We start from the raw sequence: 25,757 nt of genomic DNA, 5'->3' as shown, positions 1-25,757 counted from the left end.
AATCACATTTACTTCCTTTTATAAATCATTGAGATGTTCACACATACAAAATTATGCTGTTTCACATCCGTTTACCATCTCCCTTTTCCTGCAGGCAGTATCTGTAACTGCCTACATTAAGGTCCTCGCCCCAATCCACATTTTCCAAGATGGCAGCCTCTATAACAAATTTACTAAAACCCTGGACACCGAGGTGAGTATTAGCGTCTGAATGTAAACGTCTTAAACTCTGTACTTATTCATGAAAATGTTATGTAATAAGTATAAGTTGTCATATAATCTGCTTGATATTGCGGCGATTTAATGGTGCAGTTCTTAAAGCAAGTGTCCTCTATTCATAACTATCGGTCTCACCTTACGAACTAATACACAGTAATAGTAACAGTAACAGTAATAGTATTTATTATAGACATCAGCAGAAACATAGTTTGGTTTACTCGGGGTGTTGAACCGATCTCATGTTTGACACTGACACAAACGTAGGTTGGTGTACTTGATGTGTTGAACCGATCTCGTGTTTGACATTGCGCTGTAACTGAATTACATTTTGCAGACTGTGTTTGGTGCGATGGAGCAGGTATAACCCTTACTACCTGGAACCAGAGACTCGAAAAGAGGCGTACGGCGTACCAGACACGGAGCTTACGGAAGAGCAAAAGGAGGAACGCGAACTGAAAGCAGTCAGACCCATTAAAGCAGCGCTTTCTAGCGCAACCAGTTCTTCATTCAATGACCCGGTGATAAGGTAACGCTGGAAGGTCCCCAAATTAGTCTGGTTTACAGATGTGTCGTTGTGAAAATGTGGTCTAGATTACAGGCTTTAATTCGTATGTTGTCTCTCTTATTTTATTTTATTTTATTTTATTTTATTTTATTTTATTTTATTTTGCAGTAAGTTCATCAATATGATGATGAAAGATGGCAACAAAGTCCTTGCCAGAGGAATCATGAATCAGGTAAGGACATGTTGATCTCAGTTTGTTTGTACATTCTGCTTGTTAATCTAATCCTTGGACTCACAAAAAGTTCCTTTCCTTTCAGACACTGGAGACAATTAAGAGGAAACAGGTGGAGAAATTTCACAAGGCTCCCCAGGCTAAAAAGGAAGAAATTGAGTGTAATCCTTATGCTATTTTCCATCAAGCTCTGGAGAACTGTAAACCAGTCATTGGCCTGGCCAGCATCCAAAGAGGGGGCAAATACTATCAGGTGGAGTTGAAATTCTTATTAATGCCTTTGCGTAATGTTTCAGCAATTTCCCTTGGAAAAACAGCTCCGTGTCATTGGATTTGAGGACATGAATTAGACATGCATTTGAAACTAGAGATTTTCCACATAGAAATAGTGTTTGATTATTAACACTTTTAAACTTGATAAGTGTATACTGCATCGATAATAATACATTTACAACACATGAAATAATATGATTCCAATCATAATACAGGTGCCCATTCCCCTCACGGATAACCGCAGACGCTTCCTTGCCATGAAATGGCTAATCACGGAATGCCAAGAAAACAAGCACCGCCGCACACACATGTACGAGAAACTCTCCCAGGAGCTGCTGGCTGCCTTCAGCAACGAGGGCAACGTAGTGAAGAGAAAGCATGACCTTCACAAGATGGCTGAAGCCAACAGAGCTTACGCACACTACCGCTGGTGGTAATTACAGCGATGCGGGATTTCACGTCGGACTGCGGACCACCCGAACCAGTGAAGCGTCAGTGAAACGGACAAGTGATTTCCGACGTATAAAAAAAAACAGCCAGATCAGTGAACCCCTCCTTTTGTTTTTGAATGGACTGATTGTTAGTTGTTCTCTCTCTTTTTTTTTTTTTAATGTACCACCACAAGGTTTTTGTTGCGATTTTCTCTCATTACAAAGGTCTGGATTCACACACTTGTTTTCTGAAGGAGAGTTTTCTCCCCACTTCTGAGAGAAAATTCTGATAGAAGCATGTGGATGACTCTTTCTTTTCATTAGGTCAGGAAATTACTTAAACTAAGCATCTGGAATTGTGTGTCTCTTTACTTCACAAGATTTCAGACTGAATTCTCCTGAATTATTTTTGAGAAGAAAAATGCTGAAAGGAAAACTGCCCCAGCATACGTTCTGAATAAATGGTCAAAAACAGTTATGTTCCTCTGAAAAATTATATGTATCTCTCATAACTTTTTTTTGTTTTTCTTTTTTTCAGTGTGATAAGATATGAACATTTATAATAATTTAAAACACACACACACACATCTCAAACCATATTTTCATATTTATTCAAATCTACATTACTCAGCGGTAGAAAACAGAGACATAGTCTTGGTGACCTATCCCTTAGTATAAAAGACTGAATACTGAAACCTGTATTAAAAAAAGAGCATTTTCAAAGCCAAAGAGCTATACATAAATATACAAACATTTCATCTTCGTACCCATGTGCTGGAGAAAAATCACAGGAAAGGCAAATTGGGTAATTTCTTGGTCAAAATGTAGATCTTTCAAAGAATAAATATCATAAAAACGTACAACAATTGTGACTTATCACCAAGCATGAACTTCTATAACGTGCATAAGAGAGTGTTTGCCATTCAAAAGGCAGAATCCGGGTTAATTCATTTGATGAAAAAAATTTAAGATTATCTTTGGTATTTCAGAGTAGGGGCCACAAAGACTCGTCTGTGTAACTAAACTGCTCACAATATTAGACTTTTTATAACTAGTCTTTTTGTCCATCCTCCATAAAGGCAATGTAGAACTAAGTAAAAGCTGTGTAACTGTGAGCCAAGTGTCTAGGGGAACAGTATTGATTGTAAGAGTCTGGATTGCATCAGGTGAACTACACGCACACAATGCATAGACTGAATCCATGGGCACTATATTAATAGAAGCCATGTAGTGTGGAACAAGTCTCAGAACGACTCCCTGGAATATAAATCTGAAAATGATTCTGCTGCAAAATAAAAGTGTGTCCACACTGACTGTAAATGTGTCAAAGTTACAACACTCGTAATCTGACCTCACTGATAATCAATAATCCAATCATCGGCAGAATTGTAGTTCAAGTTCTTCTGGTAACATGGTGTCATATCTGTGTGTTCAGTGACCAATTTCAGCTGCTCTGGAAATGTGCCCAAACAAATGTGACCTTCTTGGTAACAATGGGTAACATAAATGACACTGACTAGGACCATTTAAGTTATATCTGTGAAGAAGTCATTTTCAGTCATCAAACTAAAAGGTTTAGGCAGTCAGTTATAATCTGTGCATCCTAAATGCAACCCACTCTCTCATGCCACCTGTACTCCCCAGGTACACAAAATATGGGTAGCATACACACTTCCTTCATACACTTGTTATTTAAATTTCATATCTCAATTATTTGTCTCCCGCCAGACTGCAGTATGCACAGATAAAGGAATGAATACCCAGATCTTTGATACTTTTCATCAGTAATCCTGAATTCCTGATTCTGTTGTAGCAATCTAGTACCTACTTGTGTTGTCTGGGTCCAAACAAATGGTGGAATGACTGTGTATTGCATTAACAAAACTACTTTTTTCTGGCATTCTTTTAGCGGTCCGTTAATGTACACTTCTAACTTTGGTAATGTTTGCATTTGTCCAGAATGAACGCTAACAAGCAAAGCACACATGACATTTTTTTGTTTTCTTTTTGCGATACTTTACGCAGAAATTTCAAATCCACTAAATATTCTAACCTTTAGTCATAATTCTTCAAGCTATGTTTGTTATATGTGTAAAATTGAACCTTTTTAAAATATATTATTTGTGTATATGTTATTTAAACCCAAAAATAATACAATCATTTGATTTCATTTACTATTCGGTTTCTAAGCAAATCTCATCAGCGCTCCAACATAGGCTAAAACTCTCAGTCTAATTAAGTCTTCTCACTAACTATCAGTCTTCTAAATCAACAGTTCAAGTATAATTAAATATATTAAATTAAATTGTCAAATATAATCCAATGGGCTGCCTTCCCTGTCCATTCCTAAGGGGGCCAGGCGTTAGTCAGTCACCTCGCTGTAGTAGTATTTTTGTGCCGTGTCACTGAGCGTCCATCCTCCTGCTCGGAACTCCAGGATCTCCAGGAGAAGCAGTCTGCCCATCGAGCTGAGGCCTTCCTGCAGCAGGAAGCCGTCTCGTAACAGGTAGAACAGCTCGTTCATCCGCTGTGTGTTCATCTTCTCCAGCTGGTCTCCAATGCGATGCAGCTGAAGCACCAAGCAATCCACCTGTTACAGGAGAAAACATAACAGAATAAAACACAGGGCCACACAGAAGAAGAAACAGATTGGACACAGAGCTATAGAATCAAAAGAACTCAAGACCATGGAATGTTGTCTGTGAGAAAAGAGAAGTGAACAGACCTCCTCCTCGTTCTTCAGAGAGTCTGGCTGGGCCAATTGGAAGAGACAGTCATACACCGGATGCACCAGGGCCATCATTGGCATGTTGTTTACCTAGGAGCAAAAGAAATACAGTGACAGATGCGATTAAAAAATGTCAAAACGTTTTCTCACGACTTTCTAAAAGGGTTTCAGTCTTGACAAAAACAGACCAAACTGAAAACACCACCGTATTAAGAAGACTCTTATTACACTGACTAGTACCTTAAGGTAGTCAAAGATGTTGCAGATGAAGGTAACATAGCACACCCATTCCTGAATGGACCGTTTGCGTGTCTCTTCGCGATCTTTGAACTCCTGCTGCAGACGGTTTAGGAGGTTCCTGCGAAACATGCTGCCATTGTTCAGCTTGGCTTCAGCCTGTCAGTGCAGGAGGAAAGGACGAAGTCACCAGTAAGGCTCGAGATCACTGTCTGTTGTGCTGTAACTATCCATGGGCTCCACTATAACTGGTTCTAAAACATTGGCAAAGTTACCTGGACAATCGTATAGCACATGCGTCCAGCCTCTTTACTGAACACTGGATCCTTCAGCGACTGATCTACAATAATTTTGCACACTTTTTCCAAGTCCACTGCCCCAGGATCTGATAGGATAGGAGATGGTGACACCAGTTAACAGGGAACACAGGGAATCCTCTGATGTCTCAAAACTGTTGTGTGTGTCTTGTTTCAGAAATGACTACACTAACCTTTAAGGGCCTTTTTCAGTAGCTCTTGTGTCTCCTTGTCAAAGGACTGGATTTTATAATCCTCTTTGGTAGAGTTCTCCATTTTGACGATTGTTCGCTGCTTTAGTTCATTCACTCTAACAGGAATAGAAATTTCAAGAGGTAGCATCAGATTAACATATCACTAGTCAACAGAAGTACTGTTAAATGATTACCCCTGTTTGGCTCTGGCTCTTAATTCTTAAAAAACGAAAAGGCAATAAAAATGCACATTTGTAATGTCTATTTTACACACTGTAAACTGGCGGCATGCTAGAGGGGGTATTAGGGGCAATTCCTCCTCAAATTCGTTGCACCAGCTTTCTGCTGTCATCAACATTCTATTCTGTTCTATTCTATTCTATTCTATTCTAACAGTTGCAACAATTCTAAACTTCAACATGAGTGGCTTCTTTAGACAGTCTGGTGACTCCCTGCCGACTGCTGTCTGCAGCCGGTTTCGCATAAACGTCTCTGCTTATTTAGAGTTTCATCAACCCTTTAGAATAACTGCACTGGCCTCTCTAAACCGTGTTAAACGTTTTCCAATTTTAAATTAGAGATTCGCACTAATCTACGCGCAGTTCTCTGCGATTTTACATGTCTGTGGGCAATCAGTCTAGAACCATCCTGACCACCAATACAAAACTTTCATTCATGGCAGGACTACAGATTGTACGAGAGGGATAAAAAGGGATTAGGGAAACCGGTGTGAACCCGTCCAATCCTTTCAACATCACAAACAGCATACAAATTCACAACGAGTTGTCGTTTGCTAAATAATAGTAGACACATATCGTATAGCCTGACCCTTTCTTTTGCAAAAGTTACATGCTCAACAGATATACTGGGGGCCATTTCAATAATAGAACGTCGGTGTCACTTTCGATCTGTCAAAGCATGGCACTAATTTGGCGGATTAACGGCTCAGTAACAGTAAAACATCGTCTTCAATTAACAGCGATGAGACGTTCTCAAACATGAGATATGCATAAAGACAATGCAAAACTTCTCAAATACTTTGCTACTGGTATTCGAATCTGCCGACACAAGATGCCCAGCGCCACAACCTGGATTAATTACAGAATTCGCTGATTTGGCAAATACCTCCGTGATCCGTGCAAAATTACTTCATGACACCCATATAATATCCCAACCAGCTATGGCGATTTGGAGTCAAATACGGTACTTCTGGTATTAGACAATGTATTGTTTTGATTTTGGATTTGCTAACCGATAACCCGTCCGTTCAAATGAAGTTACGTTTTGTATATTAACATAGTTCAACTTACTCAACATTAGGGAAACAATGATCGTTGTTATTCCATCCAAACTGCTATTTCCTTTATAATGTGTTTAGCTTACAGGCACTTCCTGGTGGTTTGCTGAAATGTGTCGCGACTTCATCCCTTTTTACCGGACAGAGCAGGAATCCCATAATCTGTATTTCTGCCACCTAATGGTCATTTTGTGAATAACAATGGAACAGATTCCCACTTTAAAATAAACTAATTTTGAAGGAACTCATTACTCGTTTGTCGCTAACGGATAGATCAACCTTTAACATCTGTGGTGTGCCCTGAACATACACTTGAATGGTATAAACATTTCCTTCTTTAGGAATGAAGGTTTGCCAGCATTTTTGTATCTCCAGAGTTTCCAGAGGTGAATACTTCTTCACCTTCTGTGTCCTAGATTTTATACCTGCAGTAAGACATATCGTCACCTGAATATAATGTTTTGGCAACAAGTGAAGAATAATGGGGTTTTGGTTATTAAAAGTATTATGAATCAGGCAAAAACATACTGACAAGGAAACCATAACCAGGCCACCCCAAATTTAATAGGTTTGTTATGAGCGGTACACAAACTTAACATTGTTGGACAAAAAATGAAAATGGATTTAATCTAATTTAATCTTTTGGCATTTCATATTGTATTCAACAAAGCGTTTGAAATTGGAAACAAACGCACAAATGTTTACATTGCTCATTTTCCAGTCTGTAGCTGTAAATTCTGTTAATCTAGAACTACGTTAAACCAAGACATGCTTATCAGCAGCAGAAACACTACAATGCTGATTACATAAACGATAAAGAAGGTAATGTCAATAATTCTGGCCACTCGACGCCACCGGCGTGGCCTCCCCTTTTTCCATTCCGCATCAGCATGGCTACTCCTCTGATCAGCATTCTGAAGCTCATTGAGGATCTGTTGTAGCAGGGAGATGCTGGATGACTGTTCTCCTCCGCTAGCTCCAGACTTCAAGGCGTCGCCGTCCCGGTCTGTATCACCCTCTGTGGCAAGGAAAGTGACAAAAAGTTTGTCTTTCAAATGGTGACGAGACAGCGTCATTAATTCAACAGTTCAAGCCGAATGAATTTTCTTCAAGTTACTTTAACTGTCTTCTGTTTGAGTGGAGACTGGCTCTGCACAAAAACTGCAGAACAGTGACACATAACCTTGGTTGAATTCTGTTCCATTTGTCATGTCCTCTCGTGGTTTTGAGGAAGTCCAGTTGTCCTCGTCAGCTTGTTTGTCTCTGGATATCAGAAAACCTATCAGGATTGTCTCCAGAATGCTTAGACCTGTAAGGACGAATATTACACTGCAATAGATACCTGGGAAAAGAACAAAAATATCCCGTTAAACACTATGCAAACAGCACTGATCAATAAAATCCAAATAGCAATAAGAACATCAACTGGAAAGTGTATTCTGCCCCAGTTATGTGAAAAAACAAATCGAGTTCACGAGCAGAACTTGCAGCCAAACAGTTTGGAGAATGCTCGCTGTCTGATTTATAGGCATTTTTCATGTTCAGTTTTTTGTTTATTTCCACATGACTGTTAAGGGACTTAGTCAACAAAGCCTGAACACACACCCAATGCTCCTGATCAGTGACCTTGTGCAAACAACTGTTCAACTTGTCTTGTATACTTGTCTTTTAGAAGTAAACAAACATGCACACCGCTGTGTTTTTTCTGCCTCAGGACACTGAAAATAGTCCAAAACTCATATATTAACTGACTGCATAGATAGATAGATAGATAGATAGATATTTGCCCGACCTATGAGAGGCACACTGTCTGCTGTGGAGGGTAATATATCATGTAGAATGAGCAGCAAGACCGAAATGGCCAGAAGCAGCGTCACTTTAAAGCTCAGTTTTTCTCCGGTGGACTCGGTCATGAAAAAGGACGCAACATCCAAGACCAGAAAGCAGAAGATCGGCAAAAAAAAGATGAGAACATACAACGAGGGCCTCCTCTTTATGGTGATCTGTGAGAAAGGAGGGATTGCATGGGGAAGGGGGTGTTAACGTGACAACCGTTATTAGTTTAGGAGTACAAACAAGACCCGAAAATGAGAGGTGGGGGCGTGATGTGCACACTGATAAAGAGTCCACCTGGAACACATGCATGCCTTTGTGCTTAGTTATATTCTTACTCACTACCAAACCATTCTGACACAAATCCACGGAATAGGAATATGTTCTGTCATCTCTCATTTGAAGCTGTATAGCGTACCGTATACGTCAGGTGACTGGACTCTGTCTCATTGACGTTCTTGATACTGATCAGTTCCCATTCTCCTTGAGTCTGGAAGTTTCTGCGGGAATTGATCGTGAGGACCGAGGCGTTGGAGTATGGCATGATATGCACCTCATACACTGATTGACAGAAAGCGGAGTAAAATCCAAATACAGAATAAAAAGATATAAGAGATTTCATGGTGCGTGTTGATATTCAGATTACATTTGATGGTAAAGGATGGAGAAACATTTTCATAATCAAGTAATGTCTAAAACGAAAGTTGTATCTCCAGATTTAATTGATTTAATTATTCTTTAATCAACTGAGTTAATCAGTTTCATTGGGGTTTTTTTTCCCAAGAACATTATTTTAATGTGTGTGTGTGTGTGTGTGTGTGTGTGTGTGTGTGTGTGTGTGTGAGAGTGAGTGAGTGAGTTAGCATTCTTTAATACAATACTCAGAGTTGTCACGTACTATCATGCATTAAGGTTGTGATGGTCAGAGTGCATTCCTGTGTGTCAAAGGGGAATTTCTCAAGATCCATCTTACAGGAGCTGGTTGTGGTGTAGAGCTCTTCTGTACTCACTATACCACTGGCATATAAGCGAATATATGGTTCAGTGCTCATTGAGGCCTCTGTTTTAATGCTGTTTAAGATGCACAAAAAAAGAATAACACCATTTAGAGACCAAAGAGAGTGAAGGCATTCCTCCTCTTCCCAAGCATGACACCTTCTGCTGAGATGTGTGTGTTGGCTTTCATCTATTCTACTGATCATTTGGAGTTGGGTTAAAAAAAAAAAAAGGTTAGTCTGGTTTCACTCTTTGTTCTTTTCATATTTGCCAACTGAAGATCTCAAACATTTTTCTACCTCTGAACGAAAGAGAGTTGTGATATTTTTGGTGATGATATCTTGTTTCTTCCATTTTTTGCATGTGCATTAAGGAATTAAATCAAAACTGACTGAAAGAAATAACCACAGTATTGGAATGTTTCCTCAGTAAAGTCACACTCACGATTCTCTGATGATAGTATCTGGAATCCAAAGCTTATCTCTGGGTACGGTCATGAAACTTAATCCACAAAATTTTTTTGGGTCCCAAGAGACAAACTCATTGGTCCAACCCTGCGCAAAGATATACATGGAACTGATCAAACAGAACTCTGATGGAATATTGGCTACAGTAAAATATAATAATTTTATGTATGAAAAATTCAGCAAAGCTTAAAAACTCGAATTCACTGGAAGGAATTTAAAAAAGAAAAACAAAAAAAACATATACCAGTCCAACTGCAATCTGGGAAGAGAAGCTCTGGGCCTTTTCATTCTGCAAAAACCAAAAAAAACCTTCACATTCTCTCTGAGTAGATTTTTTTTACAGTGGTACCTAACATGGAACCATCATAGGAATTATGGCTTGTCCTAAGAGCTAGGATCTCTTTTAATCTGTTATGCCCGGACCACGGAACACAACATAAAACCCTTCCCCCGTCCTCCACTGGAATAGGACTAAGTCCAATAAGTCCAATTTATACTTCTGTCCAATTTATACTTCTGTGTCGAATCTACGGCGCAGGTATGGCGTAGGCTCTGCGTAGCCGAAGCTTCAGCACACAGAGACATCACTATGGTCATTATGCAGGGTCACAATCTGTTGCCTTACTTAGTCCTTCAGCCTGAACAGTTAACACAGCACGCTGGCAAAAGTTTATGAATAGAAAACCTTCTTGATTAAACTAGTCTATCTCTGTACATTTATGGATTGATTTTGCTGTCCAGTACAGAGATAAAAAAAAATCCATCTTATTGCCCTGTGGTATTCTGATACTGTGACAATTGTTAGGTCAGCTAGGAAACATAATAGAATTCATACCACATCTGTAATGGCTAGCAGGTAGAGGTCAACATAGACATATGTTGGTGTCCACCAGTTCCTCACAGGTCTTGCTGATGTCAGTGTCACATTGGTGCTACCAAGGCCCAGGCGCTCCTGAAGATCTCCGTAGCCGCAACCATTTTGAGCACATGCATTGCCTGTAGTAGAGTGGAGATACGCTGAAACCCAGTCAAACGACTGGAAACGCAATGGAACTGTATCTGAGTAATCTCTCTGTCTGTCAGTGAGAGCCTGTGACCTACTACACTTGGGCTCTAATTTGGACCCAGATTTCTGTTTTGCATGTTTGTTAAGATCTGACTGAAACTTTGGATATAATATGTACACTGGGTATTCCCTCCAAATTTCAGTTTTCAAATATCACCACTTTTTATTTTTACAAACTACAGAACACATAGACTCAGCTGACATACATGTCATTTCACTCTAAGGACCATAAAATGGCTTCAGAAAGTATTTAGACCCTTTGTCTGTTTTTCCCCACAATTTTGCAAATCTGTTAAAAAAAAAATTTAAATTTCTCATTTGCATATGTTTTCAGACCCTTTACTACAAGGCTCCAAATTGAGGTCCGATGCATCCTATTTCTTTGGACCATCCTTAAGATGTCTCTAGAGTTCGGATGTAGTCCACCTGTGACAAATTCACAATATAAACTCTACAGAAATTGTTTATGCCAGAATTTTGTCTCTCTCTCTCTCTCTCTGGACCCAAAAACCACTGAATTGACCAAGTGTCCAAAATAAGCAACACTATGCAAAATGATCAAGAGACTCACCCAGCACACCAAGAACAGCCAGGAGCTGAAGGAACCTCATGACTAGCACTGTCTGTGTGAGATCCCTGTGGTGATGCTGGTTCCACAGGATTTCACTGGTACTCAACCAGTCAAAGTGGACACCACCTCCTACTAGCTCCTGATATTCACTCTTCAATAGGTAAGAGTGGGCGTGTCTCTGGAACTTATAGGTGTCCTTTAGACCTTGTATAGGTGGAATATACTGGTAGACATTACAATGAGACTACACAAAGCATGTCTTTTATGTACTAGTGATGCTTTATGAGTTCCTGAGGCCAGTGGAGGTACATCAGGCTTTGCTGCTTTGTCTGTTGGTCTGGCTAATGTTTACTTATCTTGACTCTGCAATAACTACGATAACACACAGATGCACATCACATTCATGTTCAAAAGGACCAAAAAAGTCCGTTTAATAAACAGACGCACACATTTAGATTCAGTCAACCAAGAAACCACAATTTAACGCTTTATTAAGCGACGTCTCTGTGGACTTTACATTTTGCTGTAAGAAATGAGACAGGAATGCTACTTTTTCCCCCCTATGAAAATTATTATACATAATTCAGGGTCTGGAAGCAAATACTTAATTTACAGCACTACAGGTAATGTCTCTGTGATGGCCAATGTTCTATGTACATTAGAACGTCTATTTACTCCTGAGAGTTCCATTTTCACAAAGCTCCACTTGTGGCATTCTAGAACCACACACAGTTAAAACCGGTCCATAAGATCACGGTGTGTCCCCTCAACTGACCACATCAACAGGCAACTGGAAGTCCTTAAAGCAGTAGAAGGAAACATCCCCATGATCCACCACGGCAAATGTGACAGGGACGTCTCCACTTTGGAGCGACAGCTGCTTTATAGCATGCAGTTCAGGCACTGGCCCATCAAAGCTAAGGGAGAAATGAAAACCATTATCACGGGTGTCCATGCACAAGACTAGAGAATAATACTTAACCGTGTTTAATATTGATATATCTGAAATGTACGGCTCTGAGAAAACAACACCACATCTACATTCAAAATGAGCAAAATCGACATTCAGTTTCAGAAAGAGATAACACTGCAAATACAGCACAGACCATTGCTGTAATCACTGTCATATAAAAGTATACAAGCAATATAAGGAGTGTGCTAAATAAACTGAATGCTTGATTCAATACCCTAGAAAGTTTTAATGGGATAATAAATGTTTACCTGCAAATGCACAAGCGTGTGTACGGCCTTCCTGGATCACTTTTCTTAAACTCTGCAACCGTGTCAGGTTGGTAAACATTGAAACAGATGCTCCACTCATCTGAGCTGGCTAACCTAAAACAACAGTTGACAGAATGAGTAATGCAACTCATGCATTTAGGTACATATGAGTCACATGAATACTGAAAAAACACAAAGACTACTGCATTCACTATGCCTCCTCTATTCCACAGAGAAGCGAGGGCAAACAGCTAGACATAAACTAGTCTTCATCAAATATTAAGCCAGAGACACCAACAATGTTTATTTGCTTTCAGCGTTTACTAACCATTGTAAAACTGAGCAAACACAACCTCCAAAGCTATAGAATTAGTTTCTGGATGCTCTGAGGAAATTAATTATTTGTTCACCCCTAAAGTTAAGAATGGAAATGTGTGTGTGTGTGTGTGTGTACCTAGAAGCTGCATCAAACAGATGAGAGGGTTCCACCACACTAATCCTCTCGAGAAGTTCTCCTGTAATACAGTGGACAAAAAGCTAATTGGATACAATATGCAGCAGAATTCATACCAAACTACAATACTGCTGGAACTCTACTTCTGAACACTGAAACACGCTGGATTTTTGAACTCTGACTGAGCAGGGTGCAGGGTAGTGGGTAGTGCTCCAAACATATTATTTCATAAAAACATACATACAGAGGAACACATCAAAAATCTAAGGACAAATCTGATCAGCGCCCACCTATCAGAAAATGTAATTTTATAGGCTAATGGCAACTAAGACCTGAATACAGACCATGAAACTACCAAATGTAGAATACAGAATACTACACTCTCTGGTACTTTCTCGAACCACTTTTGCTAGACAAATGTCCTTTTGTATAATTGTACTGTACCGCTTGATGCTCTCTGATCTGGCAGTTTCATGATTAATTTAATCTTGCATGTGATTACAAACAAGCAAAATCACCGACGGTAATTAGAAAACCTTTTAATGCTGCGGCTGGAGAAAGTTAGTTATGTTCAGTCCTCACTGAGGATTCACTGGGGTAGACATCAAGAGGGAAAATGAAGAAGGGCTTTACTCAGCTGGAAATGAGTATTGATCAGTGCTCACTGCACACAGATCCACCATACCTCCCTATGTCAAACAAATTAAAGAAACACACCTCAAATGTCAGGGCAAACCTGACGACTGATGCAGGGAGAACACAGGTGTTTAAGTGTGCAGTGATCACTGAACGCACTGATAAAACTGATCAAATACCACTGATGTCTGACGTCACATCTAGTCTCTCACCATGTGAGAGGCACTCCCCCGGCTGAGTAAGGGGCGTGACGCTGCCTTCCCATAGGTTGGCTGGTCTCTCCCGCCTCCGTTGGCTCCTCCTCCTCTCCAGCAGTTCTGCATACTCCGCCCAGTTTCTGCAGCGTCGTACTTCGGGGTCATTGTTGACGTCGCGCTTGTAGCGATCCCTGTATCTCTGTCTCTCTCTCTCCCTTCGTGACAGCCTCTCCTGTTTCAGGTTCAGCTTTCCTAACCAGGCACCTACATCACAGCTCCCAACCCTCAGAGCCCCAGGTAACAAGGAAGGCTCAGGAGAGGCAAGAGATTCACACCTTGTCCTCCTGGAGCCTAAATCTGGGAAAGAGATGGTCATGAAGTCCCAGCGAGGGTCTGGATTCTGTGTGCCAGTTGGCTGGGGATCGTCGCCTTCCCGAATCCACCAACTCCTGCCCGGAGTGCCGCCCGAATTGGAACTGGACTCCATGGCCTCCCCCTGGGATGGAGTCTCTGTTCTGGGCTGGTTCGGGAGCGTTTGACCCAGGTTTGGATCGGCACCCGTCTGGGATCCTGGCTCACACTCTTTCTCCACTGTTTTCTCCTCAGAGGACAACACTGTCTGTTTCTCCTCGGGCCTGATCCATACACAGTCATTGAGAAAGATCAGATTTGAAGGTAAGGGTATGGAGAGATTTCAGTTGAAAACAGAGATGGCCAAAAACATGCCGACACCAGACTCAGAATCATTCTGAACCCCGCAGTATCCTTTCTTGACATGTCATTTCTTGATCATTTAAAAAGTCACTTCACTACATTACGTGTTCTGAATGTTCTTAAAAAACAGTGTAAATTATTGGGACATTCTTCAAGCAAGCACCAATGTAAAGTGGACTTCCTAAGACTGTAATAATGGGAGGACTGTATGTAAAATCGCCCTGGGGTCCTATGGTTGAGAAGGTGGAGAAAGGGCAGATTTGCCCTGTGAAAGTGGGGTGTGGTGTGAGTGGATGGTGTAATGGCAGAGTTTGGATACCTTGCGGTGGGGCTCTGACTGCGTTTCCTCTTTAGGTGCTTGCCCTGTTTGTCACGACAATGGGTTAAATTCAGCTGTCTCTCATACTGGGTGGGCACAGTACTGCAAGGAAAAAAAACAAAACAAAACATATACAGTTTCACACATACACACACACAGACAAACACACAAACACTCACTAGTAATGCAAAGGGAATTACCTGCGATCAAATCTGGTCAGCACATAACCCAGTCTCTTCAAATGGCTAAACACCTACAAAAGGACCAAATTTGATATCGGGGATTTTTAACAACAAACAACAGGAGGAGGAGGTAAAAGGGAGAATGTGCTTGTTACACACCTGATACTGCTGGAGACTCACTGTTTCCAGGGTGAGAAACAGCTCATAACCCTCCTGTATGGACAGAGGAAGGTCACGATACAACACCTGCAGGTTGCCCTGTTAAGAATGAAACATATTCACCCAAGGCCTTCAAAAAATACTATACCAGTCATAACAATAACATATACTAATGACATAAATTGTCTATAATGGCATTAATAGCATTAAAATTCTATGGCTGTTAAAAAAAAAAAAAGAAAGAAAAAAAAAATCTGCACTCACACATTCCATTAAGTAAAGAGCCTCCTCAGGCAGCAAGCACTGCTTCCCACGATCAGAGAACCCCATGGTCTGCCAAAATTTCCCCTGCAAAGACACAAACACAAGAATAGAGCTAACCAAAAATTAAAGTAAAATTCTCAAAAGTAAAAACAGTATGTACGTATCGTTTGCACTCGGTCACATCATTAAAGCATCCCAAAATATTTGTTTAAATTGACTAACGGCCTTGAAATTCTGGTAAGAATTAGCAGCACTCACCGCTGGTGATTGCAGCTCCACTATTTTATCTTGTGGGATCCAAACAGCTTTCACCAAATTCCCTCTGCACAAAAAACCATAAGCTGAAAGCAACTCAGTAACAGCAAATAAAAGTAAAAGGCACTGCTTTAGTTACACTGCACCATACGTTCAGTTTATAAAGTCCAAGTAAAAACGCTACTACTGATGATGTATATCTTGTGTGTGTTTGTTTCTATACAACGAAATACTTTGATACTCCTCTGAACCTAACTGTCCTGGATAAGGTTTATACAGCTCTTAACTGAGGCTGTCCTGTGGACTTCACTCACTGTCTCTCTACTCGCTCCTCTGCCAGCAGAGCCCAATGCTCATCCAGGCTGTGTTGCAGCCGTTTGCCCTGCTCATCTGAGTTGTCGGGCAAGAACTCCTTCTGACCTCGCACTGGGATCTTATGGCTTCGAGACCTGGCCTCGAACAGCTCACAAGGACTGCATGAAGAAAAGAACAAATCAATGGCGTGGATGACAATGTATTAATTCACAAAGACATGGACACTATATAACCGGTTGTACAAACCGGTTGTACAAAGGACGGAAAGTGCCTCAGGACATTGTTTGTTAGGTTCCATGCAAGAGTTTGCATTGTACGCTGAAATGAGAACGCATCACCCAGTCAAGAACCCTCTTAATCACTGCAGATGAAATGAGAAAATTTCTCTCAGATCAACGTAAAACAACAATTTCCACCAACCCAAACTTGCGTTATTACCTTAAGGCTAGCTATTAAATAGCAACTTTTACGGTGCCCAATTCTTCGGGGGGAAAACCTGAACGTTTGGCGCATTTTCGAAAATAACGTCCTCGACGAAAACTGAGACTGTTTAGGGAACAATATTAACGTTATCATTTTGGAGACACTAATTTACACGTGTCACATGTTAGTTCTTGTTTACAATGAAAGCCATGATGTCTGACTAGCTCTGACGTCCATGAGGCTGAAAACATTCATGAGCAAAACAAAACGATCTGCACACAGAGAAAAACTAACCAGTTTCTACTCTAACGAAATGAAGATATGTATGGTGTCTATTTTTTATCCTTACCTAAGCAATTCATTACAGAAGTCTGTGTGAAGTGCCTCTGATAGTTTGCCACTGTCAGCCATGTTTGTGTACTGGCTGCGTCTTTCCGGGTCCTAGTGCAACTTGGATGTCCAACGGCAACTACATCTCTCCACCGGTAGAGGGTAGTATATGTATCTGTAAAGCATTCTGGTCACAGAATATGTGACTTTCTCGTCCATCCTTGAAGGATGTCAAAAAAAAAAAACTTCCAATGACTTGGCAAGTTACTGCAGTAAAATACATTCTTACCTGAAATTGCCCATAAGTAAATGTTAAGATATACTAATTACAGATCAGATCAATTTGTCTTGTTAATCACCTGAATCCATCCTAATTTGTTAACAGATTTAGCACATGCAAAAAAAAAAAAAAACCCACATACACACATGATTGATTGATTTGTACAAAGTATCAGCCATTGGCCCTGGTAGTTACTTTGAATAAGATAAGGTCTTCCATCAGGCCATCTCCACTAAACAATGCTTCAGATGAAACTTTCAGTTGGCTGTTTGTTTTTAATGACAAACCCACAAGAGTCACTCTTCTTGTGCAAGCTCAGTCTTGTCAATTTCCTTTAACAACACATTCCAGATGTAGATTCAGCAAAAGACTTTCACTTACTCTACACACATAGGCCTATGCCTATCAACACGTAAAATTAGCACCGTGTCCTACAATCATACAATAGGCTGAATCTCTCAGAGGTTTTGCTGGGCCCATTAGTTATTAACACATGCTGATGATGTGAGGCTGAGTCCGTGGGGAAGTGTCAGTAGAGGTATCAGGTAGAAGGTGTGAACGCTGACGCGTGTGTGTCTGTATTCCACATTCAGATCGTCTTTTGTTGGCCTTAGTGGCCACGAGACAATTCCACCTGACCCTCTATACGTAGAATGGGACGACAGCAATACTACACCATGAAACAGTGAGGAGGCCAGAGTCTTTCTCCTCCTTCTGCCCCTCCCTCACCCTCCACCCTCTCAACCCGTTCCCTGAAAGTCAACAATAAACCACATTTCCAGTAAGGCAGATAGCTTCCCAAGTCCTGCTCATCACCATGGTAACGACACCTCCAGTTGACAGTAGTGTCTCTCTTTGGCCAGTTGAGGCCACCCATGCAGTGGGACGCAATATCATATCACGCTGTGAGAAATGCCATCACACATACGTATTACACATCAAGGCTTTGTTCGAACACAATGAACATCACGGTTTAAACATATAAAATAAGGGAAAGGGATTCTGGGAAGGATAAAAATTCCTCGTAATGAAGGTGTGTGGATATGGAAAGGACAACGACAGTTCTTATTTCCAGATGTGATTTGAACTGAATGTAGTAGAAACTGTATGTATCCTACAGTTCAGACCTTGAATGTAAATGCATTTGATGGTGACGTGTGACGCTAGACAGCCCCCCCCCCCCCTCGCTTATATGAGAGTGACGTGGAACTTTTGTGTGTGGTTTTCCACGTCTTGTTCAGCAGTGCTTAACTCCCAGCTCTGGGCTCGTGAGGTGGCCTTTCAGAGAACCTGGCTCCTTAATCCGCTGTTTAACGCACTGAATTGAGCCACTGCAGTCGAAAATCAACTGAGGGGGGGGGTGTCTCGGCTTTTGTGTGGACTGTTGACTTGCAAAACACACCCGAAGAACCCCTGTGACTGTCAGAAAAGTTTGGAAGATTACGGCGGGGTCATGCCGAAAGGTCGCTGGGATTACTGAGGTTAAAAAAAAAAAAAAAAAAAGCTAAGTGTGGCTGAGTGAATTCAAGTTTTATCTGCCCTGGTGTTTGTGAGCACACATAATCAAATAAAGTTACAATACGCAATGAATAATCTTTGGGATATCTAAGTGACCTTGCTATTTTGTAATGTGTTTCTATAAATGTGTTGCATTACCTCATATGTGACTTGACTGAGAAAAAAGCATGTCACTACCTATCATAATTACTTTTATGTTACTTTTACACTTTTGTTATCAGTAAAGATATCAGGACATCTGGATGACACTTCCTCTACCCTTGATTCAAGGATCTCTTAGATCCCTTTTAAGAGTTCTCTACAAAAAGATCTGAAGAGCGGTAGTGTAGCTCACATCAGCAAAGCCATTTGCAAACAAAGCCATTCTAAGGCCAAGCTGTTTGCCTCTATTGCATCACAGGCTCATCCCAGAGGTTTGCTTCCTACAGCACTAATCTGTTAAGTCCGTTTGCACTCTTTTCCTTTTCTGCCGCACTTTCATTGACACCTCTCATGTCTGACACTTGGACACGGCCACAAGCCTTCCTTCCCATTCCCATCGGAAATGGAAACATCCACAACTTCTGATATGATACTGCACTCTTGAATAACAGTTTTCTTACACTATCACACTCTTATAAACTGACCAAGATTTCATAAGTTCTGTATGAAGAAGCTTCGAGGTAAAATATACAGTTTGTAACTCATGATTGCTTTTCCAAGTGCCAGTTCTCTGAATGGAAGTGTGATCAAACAGAAAAAGCAACGTGTGTGCAGAGGTACCATATGGCCTTGCTGTATCATTCAAGGTCACAATGCTCTACCACCAGCTCCCTCAGAGGGATGCCATTGTTCTAGAATGTTCTAGCTGCTTCCCTGCATGGGTAGTTTTGCCTCAGTGGGTTGGAGGGACCAACCTTCCCCCACCTCTCGTTCAGTGTGTCCAGCCTTTAAGCTTTTGGCTTGTTTGCATTCCTCTCCGTTAATAAGTGTTTGTCTGATCCCTAGCAGGGGCTAAAGATCACCCCACGCAAACACATTGGCTCCTCCTCCTCTGGACTTTAAAAAAAAAAAAAAACGAAAGAAGCAGGAGTGACGCTAGGGCAATGAGTGTCACAAATTTCATAGACCTCTAGTTCACCCATTAACTATGATAATAACCAAAGGGCTACATTTACCAGACTCACACACACACACGCACAAACATGTGCACACGCACCACAGGTGGAATGTTTGATTAGCATCTCTTTACTCAGCTGATTATTACTTCAGAACAGTCTCTTCTCTTGCTCCTTCAGATATCATTCTTCAAACAAACCAGGAAATGGACAGCCATAAACTGTAAGTGGTTGACAGGCGTCACTGAGATCTTGTTTTGTTTGCCTACCCTTCTTTTGTTTGTAATCACCCTGTTATTGACAGAATGTTCAAACAGATATTGTACTCTGAAAGCCTCAGCTTTAATGAAAAATAAGATCAACACTATCGTTCTGTTTCCCTGGCTAGTAAAGTATTATGGTATGTGCATGTTCTAGTACTAAGAACTACTCCACTACAGAGCCACAGTCCACACCATACAGAATCAGTGCCGACTAGAGAACGAGAGGATTGTGGGAAACGGTTGTGAAGGTCTGTGTTTTACCTTCATCCTCCATCTGTTCCAATCAAGTCATTTAGAGAGAGTGCCAGACACAAACGGTTACTCCCATGGCATGGGCTGTGAAACTTCGAATGAGCTCCGAACCGTGCAGGGTTGTGAAGGGGAGAGAGATCCCTGGCTGGGCTTTGCTACGAGGGGGTCCCACTTTGGGTCCAACGTGGGGGCCTTTTGTGGGTTTTGTCACCCTGGCAGCTCACCTATTGATGGTAGCGCCTAAGATATGTAAAACAGCAACATTTCAAAGCTTTCTCTCCCCTGGGAAGCAAACAAAGACATAAAGAAATCAAATTAAAGTTTTTTTTTTTCTTGAAAAAGGGGGGAATTTAAAAGAAGAAAAAGTGGAAGAGAAAAGAGAGAGAGTATCGTCTATGGTGGAAAGCGTTAAAAAAAAAAAAAAAAGTCCCTTGGCAGGCCGTGTGAGGCAAGCCAACGGGGGGGGGGGGGGGGGGGGGGGGGTGCAGGAGAAATAAATAAAGAAATAAAGAAATGGAAAAAATGGAGTGGGGTGCAAAGAGCTTACTATGTCCTTGTTTGCCTAAAGTGGGCCTTTTTTTTTCCTTTCATTGAGCTTGGCCAAGTCCTGCAAGCGGCTTGGTGTGTCTCCCACTCTGCCTTGAAAGGCAGGTCTGGGCATGCCCATCCAAGGTCGAGCCACCGCCGCCAGGAACGCACACAGCTTAACCTGGCTGCCATGGACTTTGTTTATGTTTGTTTTCTTTCTCTCACTCTCTCTCTCTCTCTCTCTCTCTGTAATTTTCCCTCCCTCCTCCACCCTGAGGGATAGTCTTATGGACTCTCTTGAGGCCACAGTGCGATCATGTGTCAGGTGAGTTCTCCTCTTCCTCCTCCTGTGGTATGCAGGTGACAAAGAAGTCGCAGCATTGTCTTCACTCGTTTCCACAACAGCATCTCCTCCATCTTCCACATTCACACAACCTGCTAGAGTCGATCGGTCCTCCCAAATCTGACACCACTGCTCGCTGTCGCATACAGTGCTGGGGAACCGCTGCTCTCCTTCGACAAAAACCCAGACTGTTTGATGGTGCTGATAGAGCAGAAGTTGAAAGGATCTTAAGTTATGTAGCCATTAGCGACCTTTCATTAGACAGCAGAGGGTAGACATCAGATAGTTTATTACACATAATCAGAAGTGCATCAAAGTTTTGCTCTTTTTTTTGTAGTTGTTGTTTAATTATAAAAGTGTTCATATGTTTACTGGATATTATCACATGAATTCATTACCACAGGTAATATAAGGGTGCAGTGCTACATTTATACCTACTTTGGAGTAACACCATATTTACCTAATGTGTCTAGTAGGTACTTCGGAATACACACACACACACACATATATATACACACACACACACACACACATACATACATACATACATACATACACACACACACACACACACACACACACACACACACACACACACACACACACATATATATATATATATATATATATATATATATATATATTTTTTTTTTTTTTTTTTTTTTTTTTTTTTTTAACACCTTGTATAGAAAGGATGGGATCATGGGCTCTGCTGATGAAGTGGTAAAGTCAGGTCACTGTTGTGACATGTGAAACAGATGATAAGACTCAAAGAGAGAGGGGCAGAGAGAGAGAGAGAGAATGAGAGAGAGTTAGAGAGAGAGAGAGATATCTGAAAAGCAGTCTGGGGACTGTCATTAGCTCACAGGTGGAGGAGCCTGTTTCTAGGAAATCAGTACAATGAGGACTTGCTTTTCTGAGACCTGATGTAAACTCAGTGCCCCACCAATCCCAAAGGCCATCTCTTCATTACTTCATTACACAGAATCTGACTGTGCCCGGTTCGCAAACATTAACAGGTTTGAAGCATCTCGTCGTCTGGTGAGAATCTAGCCTTCCCTTTTAGTAAAATCTCACAGACCACAAGAGACTAGTTAGCTCATGTAACTCATACTAACCCTAATATTTTTGCTCCCTGACTGCAAACAGAATCTGAGTCATAACTTTTTTTGCGAAACCTGCAGGTGCACAGCGCCCTCAGTTTCCAGTCTGAGCCTTATTTCACCTTAAGCCAAGCTCCTCATCTTTGAGACGTGACGGGATGATGAGCACAATTAAGTGTCTTTGACGGGAAACGGCTTTGTCACAGTGATCTTTTGCAGTCTCAGTCTCACCCCCCCCCCCCCCCCCCCCCCCCCACCCCCTCTCCGTAAACACATACAAAAGAGCGTCACAGCTTTGTGTAAAGAATAAGGGACCTCCCACCGTTTCACTGTCTATTGTTACGCCTGCGCTTGCTCGCTGTGTGGATTGCTCACTAAGCTGTTGATGGATGTCGGATTACCCCTTCGCTTGTGTCTCACTAACAAAGAAAGACACAGGCCCAGAGAACACACACACACACATATGTACACACACACACACACACACTCACGCGCACAGACACACATACACACACACACAGACACACACACACACATATACACCAAATATACGTCCACCTTTAGCGACCTTGCATACAAAGCCCTCTGCTGTGGTCTGACCCTCAGAATCATCTGTGTCTATATAGTGTGGGTGTCATGTTTATTTTTATTCATCTGACCTATTGACACTTCAGCATCAGTACTTCAATATATCATATATGTGTTAAATATGTCGTATGTATGACACATATATATCATATATAAGTTACATATTACCATTTTGGTAGTTTATCAAATTACATTTTTAAGAAAGAGAAATATTACAAAAACAATTTAAAAAATAAAAACACGTCTTGAATTCTCCAGTATAAATGAAACTAACACATTCTTAATGTGTATTGCAGAGACAAATGCAACAAATATTGTAATCCATAATTAGACTCTCCAGTCACACCAAAATTTTTGACTTGGCCTAATGATCGAAGTTGTCTGATAAGGGGTGATTTTAGTTTGATATCTGTTTGAAATCTGTGAGATTTTTTATCACTATACAGGGTGCGTACTCTGCTTTGAGCCTGTTTGTATGCTTCCCCTTCCTCAAGAATCTCTCACTCTCTCAAATATTCAGTCGATTAAGCAGCTTGAAGGACTTACACTTGCGCATAGTAAACCATGCAATTTAGTGAAAGAAAGAGAGAAAAAGAGAACAAGGTTGTGTGTCCTGTGAAACTTACCCCTCCCTGCACCCCTTCTTCTTCATTGATGGGGGGGGGTCGGCGAAGGAGGGAGGGTTTTGGAGGTCCCTCTTTGGTAAGGTAAGTGCACTTTTACAAAGACTAACACCGTCAGCGTAATAAATCTCAGTTGCTGGCTGACCTCCTGCTCTTTCTACGTCCAGCCATCGCTCCACATCCCTCCTCATCCCAGATCAACCCCCTGAGTCTGCAGGAGCTGTTACAGACCCTCTCCTTTTCTCCACACAGCCTTTACCACAATAGCACCAGCAGTTGCCCAGGAGACGGGCCTTTCAGGAGCCATGTGATAAAAAAGATGTATTCCCCCACTCTTCTTCTGTTTTCCCCCTTTTTTTTTTTTCTCCTTGCTCCCTCCCTCCCTCGCTCCTTCTTTTCTGAACCACGGGGATAAGCTGTGCTAGCAAGGGCCGTCCAGGGTTGACTCCCTCGCTGTACACAACTCCAGAATACCAATGGAGTTGTGGGGGGCAACCGGTGGAAAATATGCCCTGATGGAGTGGCTTGTTCTTACAGGCTGGTATTTTCTCTGGTACAGAAGCTCCTGGGTCAAACCAGACTCTGACTGGAGCAGATGAATGGACTTTCATTACTGCCCTGGTCCTACTGATCCATTTCTTACTCTTAATCTGAAATTTCTGACTTTCGCTAGTGTGAGGTATTTCACCCTTCTGACACAGGTTTTTGTCTTTTTTCTCTCTCTCTCTCACTGTTACCCAGGGGATTTTCTGTTGTGGATGTGTAAGCTTTTAGGTTTTGCTGTTGTTACCAGTTTGTACTTTTGGTTTTGAACATGATGAGTCTAGGAAACAAAAAGACAGAAAGAAAGAGAGAGAGAGAGAGAGAGAGAGAGAGAGAGAGAAAGAAAGAGAGAGAAAGAGAGAGAGAGAGAGAGAGAGAAAGAAAGAAAGAAAGAAAGAAAGAAAGAAAGAAAGAAAGAAAGAAAGAAAGAAAGAAAGAGAAAGAAAGAAAAAACATTGGGTTGGTTAGAGTTTCATTTGGGAGCTCTCCTTACGTGTAGCCATCAACAGAGCTGAGGAATAATGGCCAGATCAGGTTTCCAAAGGCCTCTCATCTAACCAGGCCAACACATTATAATTATGAACCCTGCACCCTACCTGGAAAGCTAATTCCAACATGGAATGGCCTGACTAGAACTCCTGTGGAGAGATGAAGGGACCTCACAGAGGACAAACATACAAGAGCGGTTTGGATGAAAAGCGCAAAAAGCTGGCAAAAGCGATTATTTATTAGAACCATTGACAAAGTACTCAATTAGCTTTCAGTGTTGCTAATTTTGTTTTTTGAGCATACAGCCTGGACATCGGTTTCATATCACGTGTGGGGTTACAGATTTCCTCACACTTCTGATCCTTTCATTTTAATCAATCTCGCATTTATTTGTCTCTGTAGTTACAAAAGCTCAGCATCAGGATGTAAAGAAAAAAGAAAAGGAAAATTCCACATGCTATCTCTTCAGCAAGCTCAGAATATCCCGTCGTGTACCTCCACCTGCGCGCTCTAGAGCCTCGACCGAAAAAACTGAACGGGTGACTCGCATCTGTTGACAATATGGCGAATGACAATAGCAAAACCAAATGACTTTTTTATGGGCAGCCAAACTGCCATGAATGCCTAAGTGGATCCATTAGGTTAAATGCTGTGTAGCCCCCCGGCGTGCTGGCTCGGTGTGACCGAGCCCTGTGGTTGATGTGGTGATATATGAGGGCGTGGGATGCTCCTCTTTGCTGGACCCCACACGGACTCAGCGAGGGCAAGACTAACGGGAACCCCGGGAAAGGAGGGGTAATTCGGGAATCTGTCTGAGCACAGACAAAGCTCTCACTTCCACCACCAACCACCCCCCTCCCCTGAGGTCCACAGGGAGAGTCAACTCCAAAATGAGGAAAGCAGGATGGAGCCTGTGTAAATCACACACACATACACACACACGCACACACAAACACACACACTGCCTCTATCTGTTTTGGCCACCCACCCCTCCCACTGGCCGGCTTAATGAAAGCAGCCGTGCAAATGGAGCGGAATCAGGCATGAACAGAGAAAGGAGAGAGAGAGAGCGAGAGAGAGAGAGAGAGGGAGAGACTGTTTCTTGAGGATGTAGATCCTTGTTTAGATCTTTTGAAATCACCCTAAAATGCACACACACACGCACCACAACACTCTCAAAGGCCTAAAATGAACAGAACTAAACAAAACTGGACACTGTCAAGTTTTTAATGAAAACAAAAATGACAGAAATAAAATAAAGAAAGCATCCATAATAAACATGATTATGCTACAGAAGCTGAAAATGAGGTATGGTG

General features: G+C 41.6%; 4 protein-coding genes across 5 annotated transcripts; 1 reads left to right on the top strand and 3 right to left on the bottom strand.

Moving 5' to 3' along the window:
• Window positions 1-100: 100 nt before the first annotated feature.
• mrps7 (mitochondrial ribosomal protein S7) lies at window positions 101-2,132 on the top strand. Its single transcript, XM_030790319.1, has 5 exons — window positions 101-193; window positions 554-745; window positions 893-956; window positions 1,042-1,209; window positions 1,445-2,132. The coding sequence occupies exons 1-5, from the start codon at window positions 150-152 to the stop codon at window positions 1,664-1,666; spliced, it is 690 nt and encodes a 229-aa protein (XP_030646179.1). The 5' UTR covers window positions 101-149; the 3' UTR covers window positions 1,667-2,132.
• A 1,890-nt stretch (window positions 2,133-4,022) lies between these two features.
• Window positions 4,023-5,206, bottom strand: mif4gdb (MIF4G domain containing b). 2 transcript variants are annotated; one of them, XM_030790791.1, is made up of 5 exons: window positions 5,116-5,206; window positions 4,901-5,010; window positions 4,629-4,784; window positions 4,386-4,478; window positions 4,023-4,250 (listed from the first exon to the last, which is right to left on the bottom strand). In XM_030790791.1, exons 1-5 carry the CDS (start codon window positions 5,195-5,197, stop codon window positions 4,023-4,025), a joined length of 669 nt encoding a protein of 222 aa, XP_030646651.1. In that variant the 5' UTR covers window positions 5,198-5,206. The 2 variants fall into 2 exon arrangements, with proteins under 2 accessions (XP_030646651.1, XP_030646650.1); XM_030790790.1 differs by lacking the exon at window positions 4,629-4,784 and having other exon boundaries at window positions 5,116-5,197.
• Window positions 5,207-7,152: 1,946 nt separating this feature from the next.
• LOC115825997 (5-hydroxytryptamine receptor 3A) lies at window positions 7,153-12,035 on the bottom strand. Its single transcript, XM_030789681.1, has 10 exons — window positions 12,021-12,035; window positions 11,346-11,568; window positions 10,544-10,704; window positions 9,953-9,997; window positions 9,686-9,795; window positions 9,144-9,316; window positions 8,664-8,806; window positions 8,205-8,415; window positions 7,596-7,754; window positions 7,153-7,430 (listed from the first exon to the last, which is right to left on the bottom strand). The coding sequence occupies exons 1-10, from the start codon at window positions 12,033-12,035 to the stop codon at window positions 7,153-7,155; spliced, it is 1,518 nt and encodes a 505-aa protein (XP_030645541.1).
• tsen54 (TSEN54 tRNA splicing endonuclease subunit) lies at window positions 12,008-16,884 on the bottom strand. The gene is made up of 11 exons (XM_030790398.1): window positions 16,834-16,884; window positions 16,061-16,219; window positions 15,750-15,813; window positions 15,492-15,575; window positions 15,228-15,326; window positions 15,087-15,139; window positions 14,832-14,988; window positions 13,869-14,373; window positions 13,021-13,081; window positions 12,567-12,680; window positions 12,008-12,262 (listed from the first exon to the last, which is right to left on the bottom strand). The coding sequence occupies exons 4-11, from the start codon at window positions 15,555-15,557 to the stop codon at window positions 12,112-12,114; spliced, it is 1,206 nt and encodes a 401-aa protein (XP_030646258.1). The 5' UTR covers window positions 15,558-15,575; window positions 15,750-15,813; window positions 16,061-16,219; window positions 16,834-16,884; the 3' UTR covers window positions 12,008-12,111.
• Between the last annotated feature and the right edge of the window lie 8,873 nt (window positions 16,885-25,757).

Source organism: Chanos chanos, chromosome 13 (assembly GCF_902362185.1).
Source record: "Chanos chanos chromosome 13, fChaCha1.1, whole genome shotgun sequence".
In the NCBI taxonomy this organism is placed as follows: Eukaryota; Metazoa; Chordata; class Actinopteri; order Gonorynchiformes; family Chanidae; genus Chanos; species Chanos chanos.
Note: the sequence above shows the minus strand (reverse complement) of the source record. Positions and strands in the feature narration are given on the sequence as shown.